The 6,073-nt window shown below is 38.3% G+C and overlaps 1 protein-coding gene across 1 annotated transcript in view; it reads left to right on the forward strand.

Annotated features, from left to right (window-relative positions):
- Positions 1–5,129, forward strand: part of LOC115867885 (zinc finger protein 571-like) — a 31,181-nt gene extending 26,052 nt beyond the window's left edge. The window contains exon 5 of the mRNA XM_045292877.1: positions 2,746–5,129. Within this exon, the coding sequence (XP_045148812.1) occupies positions 2,746–4,406 (1,661 nt within the window). The 3' untranslated portion in view covers positions 4,407–5,129. The remainder of the gene's footprint in view (positions 1–2,745) is intronic.
- The last annotated feature ends 944 nt before the right edge of the window (positions 5,130–6,073 follow it).

A 6,073-nucleotide genomic window follows, 5' to 3' on the forward strand; every position in this document is an offset into this window, starting at 1 on the left:
TGTGCCTATTCCAAAGAAAAGATCCAACAGGAAACAGGAATTATCAAACAATATTAATTTCACACATGAGTAAAATTTTGCTAAAGGCAATTCAAAAATTGTAGAAGTATATTAGCAGTGAAATGCCAGAAATGTAAACTGGATTCAGAAGAGGAGGTAGAATGAGAGATACCATTGTTGATGTTAGCGGGATCTTGGCTGAAAGTAGAAATTGCCAGAAAGGTGTTTGCATGTGGGTTTTTATTTTTGTATTTGACTATTCTAAAGATTTTTTATTGTAGGGGATATAACAAATTATGGATAAATTGTGAAGAATCCGAATTCTCAAACCTTTAATTTTTATAATACCAAACCTATACATTGTTGTTCTAAAAGAACAAGTGTATATTGTGTAGTTTAAAATCAGCAAAGGTATTCATAAAGATTATATTCTTTCACCATACTTAGTCAATCATTACGCTGAGTAAATAGTCTAAGGTGGACTATATGATGAAGAAATTTGAGTTAGTGTTGGCAAGGGACTCATTAACTCAATATGCAGATGACAATCTTGCTTACTTTCAGTAAGCAAGAGGACTTGTAGCAATTGCTGATGAAGATCAAAGACTACAATGATAATATGAATTAGCCTTGACTTGAACATAAAGCAAAAATCTTCACAACTGGGCAGTTAAAGCTGTTTTCTAGAGAAACAGGACCCACTCATATATGTATAAGAAATATTTATCAAGGAATTTATATTAAGGAAGCAGCCCAACTTATATCAAATCCATGGGTCAGATGCTAGCTGGAGCCCCTCTAGAGTCATGCAGCTGCCAACCAATGTAGCAGGCAGGTGAATGAGAAGCAGAGACAACAGGCCAATGGTTGTAGAGTTGCATGAATCCAAGGTTGGCAAGAACATGGCAGAGCTCTACAGCAGCCCGAGTTGACAGGTCACATAAGCAGCCAATTCCAGAGCCAGATACGTAATTCAGGCAAGCCAGGAGGGTGAAGAGGGATAGGCAAGAAAAGCCAGTTCTCCTCAGTGCCTTTTATAAAAAGGCCACAACCTCAAGGGAGGCTTCATTAGGTTATGGCCTGATTGATGGTTGGACTCCACCCCTACCTTCACATAGGTGCAACAGGTTGACATAAATCCTAACCATCACATGAACCAATAGTTAATATGATAAACAGGGAGGGGAAACGATGCTTTAGAATTGTGGTGTTGGCAAATATTGAAGATACAATGATTGCCAGCATTTAACAACATTGCACAAGATAGTTCACTGCTCAAGGCTGACCTTTTTGGTATTGAATCTAAACTACTGTTTTGTTTTTTAAAGATTTTGGTGGATATTTTTGGTATAAGGTTTGAAGATAATCTCAAGGCAATCATTTCAGGGATTCTTCTACCCTCCATGGATCCAGAATGTCTGTATTCCATGAGAATTTGAAATTTGTTGTACATTTTACCCCTTTTGACCAGAATCTTTGATCCAAATGTTCAGTAATGGTAGTCAGGCACAATCCAGTACTGGTCTCATGGTAAAGAAGGTAGTTGTTCTTAGAAACAATTAGTCATGAATTCTATATCCTCCCTTCCTTACCCTCTTTCTTGACCTGCAGTGAACAGAAACCATCTATGCCTTTGATAGCCACTTGCAAACTTTCTTAAAACCTTGGGCACTATGCAGTGAACTCGGAATAGAATCACTAAACATTTTGATGCCATTCAACTAGGATATCCCATGAAACCGTGATTTTAAACCTCCAAATCAGGAAGCCAGATGCCATGAAAGGTTTGGCTGTACATTTATATTTTTCAAGTTGACAACTACTGTTGACAACAAAGTACAAGTTACAGTTTTAGATACTAGAGACAAAGATGTAAATGAAGCAAGAAACAAAGCCCTTGTTTGACGAAGTTGACTTTTAGTTGACAGTAGGATGTTCTCCTAATGTGGCATTTGAGCAGAAAATTAAATGAAGTGAGAGAACAAGCCATGCAGATATTTCAAGGGAGAACGTTTCAGAAAAGAAAGAACTGATTGTTATAAGAGATGTAAGAACCTCCAATAAAAGGATTTTTTTTTAAGATGTTAAAAAAAAAAGAACCACATATTTGAAGAGTACAGAGATCACTGTGACTAGAACACAGTGAGTGAGTACATGATGTCAGAGAAGCGGCTGAGCCAAGATCATGTAGGCTTTTATGGACCCTACTAAGAATTCTGGATTGTATTCTGAAATGGTAGACTCTTCGATTTTTGACAAGGGGATAATATGATATAAACTATACTTAAAGGATTCCTCTGGCTACTGTGTGAAGAATAGATTGTAGGAGGAAGGATACAAGCAGGTCAACCAGTTCTGAGGCTAATGTAGTGAGATACGAGTAGGTTGGCCTTGGTCAATAGTAGTGAAAGTGGTTTGCTCTTGATAAATTTTGACAATAGGACAGGATTTGGCAATAGATTGTTTGTTGGATGGGTGCTATTGTTATTTTATGTTTCTATGTTGAATCTCATCCACTCCAAAGTTTGAGAACCACTGATTTATGTTCCTAATTACTTTACTCCCTGGAAGCTCTTCTCATTTTTGTCTCTCATTGTGCTTTATTTTTCTTTCAATTTGCACAAAATATTTTAGAGCTATTTAAACCATTCTATTTTTGTGGGAATTGTTTTCATTTCTACTTTAAAGTTTTGTTTCTTCGGGAAAACAAAAACATCAGGAGTTTGTTTTCTTGTTACCTTACAGACTTGGATTCCAGCTGTGAAAACAAGAAGTCATCTCCAGAAAAGAGTGCTTGTAAAATGGAACCACTCCAGTGGGAAATAATGGAAAAGCCTCTGTGCCGTAACCTTGAGTATAGGCATGCCGGAGACATCACGGAGTACAAAGGACAAGTTGAGAGTCAGCAAAAAAATCAGGGCACACTTTTCAGGCATGTGAAAACCCGTGAAGAACAGACTATTCCAAGTCATTCCATATCCCCTACGCTTCATCAGACATTGCATACAAAGGAAAAAATGTACAAATGTAAGGACTGTAAAAGAGCCTTCAGCTACCTCTCATGCCTTATTCAGCATGAGAAAACTCATAATAGAGAAAAGCATTCTGAAGTCAAGAAATATAGTCAGCATCAAAGTACTCAAGCTTGTGAGAAACCATATGAGTGTATGGAATGTGGAAAGGCCTTTGGACGTAGTTCTATTCTGATTCAGCATCAGAAAATTCATACTAATGAAAAACCCTATCAATGTAAAGTATGTGGCAAAGCCTTTATTCGTGGTTCACAACTCACTGAACACCACAGAGTTCATACAGGAGAGAAGCCTTATGAATGTAAGCAATGTGGAAAAGCTTTCAGTTACAGTTCACAATATACTGTCCATCAAAGAATTCATAATGGTGACAAACCCCATGAATGTAAAGAATGTGGGAAGGCTTTTCTTTTTAGCTCACACCTTACTTACCATCAGAGAATTCACAGTGGTGAGAAACCATATGAGTGTAAGGAATGTGGGAAAGCCTTTATTATTGGTTCACATCTTACTTATCATCAGAGAGTTCATACTGGTGAAAAGCCTTACAGATGTAAAGAATGTGGGAAAGCTTTTTTAAGTTCTTCCCAACTTAATGGGCATGTGAGAATTCATACAGGTGAGAAACCTTATGAATGTAAAGAATGTGGTAAGACCTTTATTTGTGGCTCAAAGCTTACTTACCATCTGAGAGTTCATACAGGTGAGAAACCCTATACATGCAAAGAGTGTGGAAAAGCCTTTATTTGTAATGCTAACCTCACTCAGCATCAGAGCACGCATACTAAAGAAAAACCCTACAAATGTAAAGAATGTGGAAAAGCCTTTTATTTCTGCAAACAGCTTGGTGAACACCTGAGAATTCATACAGGTGAGAAGCCTTTTAAATGTAAGGAATGTGGAAAGACCTTTTCCTGTGCAGCATATCTTACTCAGCATCTGAAAATTCATGGTGAAAAGCAGTATGAATGTAAGGTATGTGGAAAGACCTTTATTTGTTTAGCACAGCTTAATTGTCACCAGAGGATTCATACAGGTGAAAAACCCTACAAGTGTGAGGAATGTGACAAGGCCTTTATTTATAGCTCACAACTTCGAGAACATCAGAGAACTCATAGAGGTGAAAAACCTTATGTGTGTAAGCTGTGTGGGAGGGCCTTTATTCGTGGTTCACATCTTACAGTGCATCTGAGAATTCATACTGGGGAGAAGCCTTATGAATGTAAGGAATGTGGGAAGGCTTTTCCCCGTGGATCAGAACTTACCACTCATCGAAGAATCCATACTGGTGAGAAACCCTTTGCATGTTTAAAATGTGGTAAAGACTTTATACGTCGTTCACAACTCACTCAACATCTTAGGGTTCATAACTAAAGCCACTGAATGTGATTTGCTCTAAGAAAGGCCTTACCTGTCTTCAGTTGCTCTGGTAGTATATTAGAGTACCCATATAGTGATTGTAATGAATGTAGGATATCCTATAGTTTGGCTCAGAATTAACTCATTTTTAGAAAGCCGGTACCTCTTGAGTGCTAACTGAAAGGTCAGCAGTTCAAAACTACCAGCTGCTCTTCAGAAGAAAGGTGTAACAGTCTACAGATGCATCCATAAAGATTTATAGTGTTGGAAACCTAATAGGCTGGTTCTCTACTTATAAGGCATTCATTATACCTTTATCAAGTGACACATTTGCATATTAACTTTTCATAGACAATAGCCCAAGATAGTCATTTCCAAAATAAGTTCAAGAAATAATCATTTTTGTCATAAAAATGGAGAGAATTTTCTACCTCACAACTTGTGAGGCTGGCACATAACCAAGTTTCATTATTGCCATAACCAAATTCACTTGTTGCTAGCTACCTTTGACTCAGTTCTGACCCATAGCAACCCTATGTACAACAGAACGAAACGGTCCCGTCCCGTCCCCACAGTTGTTCTTGTACTTGAGCCCATCGTTGCAGCCACTGGGTCATGCCATCGCATTGAGGGCCTGCCTTTTTTCACAACCCCTTTACTTTGCTAACCTTGATGTCTTTTTCCAGGGATGGGCCTCTCCTGACAACATAGCCAAAATATGTAAGATGAAGTCTCACCATTCTTGCCTCTAGGGAGCACTCTGGCCATATTTCTGGCCATCAGGCTTGTTCTTTTGACAGTCCATGGTACCCTTGATATTCTCTAACACCACAGTTCAAACATCAATTCTTCATTGGCCTTCCTTTTGTAGTGTCCAACTTTCACATGCATGACGCAATTGAAAATACCATGGCTTGAGTCAGGCCCACTTTAGTCCTCAACATAACCTCCTTGCTTTACAACACTCTAAAGAGGCCTTATGCAGCAGATTTACCCAATACAATGCTTTGTTCTCTTAGCTGCTGCTTCATGAGTCTTGATTGGAGATCCAAATATTAAATCCTTGGGAACTTCCATATTTTCTCCATTTATCATGGTGTTACCTGTTGGTCCAATGGTAAGGATTTGGTGTTCTTTAACTTTGAGTTTTAATTCAGACTGAAGACTGCATTACTTTTTCTTCATCAGCATGTTTTTCAGTCCACCTCAGTTTCACTAAACAAGGCTGTGACATCTGCATTTTGCAGGTTATTTTAAGCTTTTCTCCATTATAAGCTTATAATGTAGCTTCTTTGATTATTTGCTCAGCATACAGATTGAATAAATACAGTGAGAGGATACAACCTTGATGCACACCTTTCCTGATTTTAAACCATGCAGTATGCCCTTGTTCTGTTCATACAACTGCCTCTTAATCCATGTACAATTTTTACATAAGCACAGTGAACTTGCTGCCATCAAGTCAATGCTGACTCATAGCAACCCTCTGTGGGTTTCCAAGACTGTAAATTGTTTACAGGAGTAGAAAACCCAGTCCTTCTCTCGTGGAGCTGCTGGTGGTTTCAAATGGCTGACCATTTGGATAGCAGCATAACACAACCACTACCACTACAGCATCAGGGCTCTGGAATTCCCATTCTTCTCAAGGTTATCCATAATTATAATCCATATAGTCGAATACT

The sequence above is a fragment of the Echinops telfairi genome, unplaced genomic scaffold, assembly GCF_000313985.2.
Source record: "Echinops telfairi isolate 266 unplaced genomic scaffold, ASM31398v2 ScPeMD7_655;HRSCAF=1070, whole genome shotgun sequence".
Classification (NCBI taxonomy): Eukaryota; Metazoa; Chordata; class Mammalia; order Afrosoricida; family Tenrecidae; genus Echinops; species Echinops telfairi.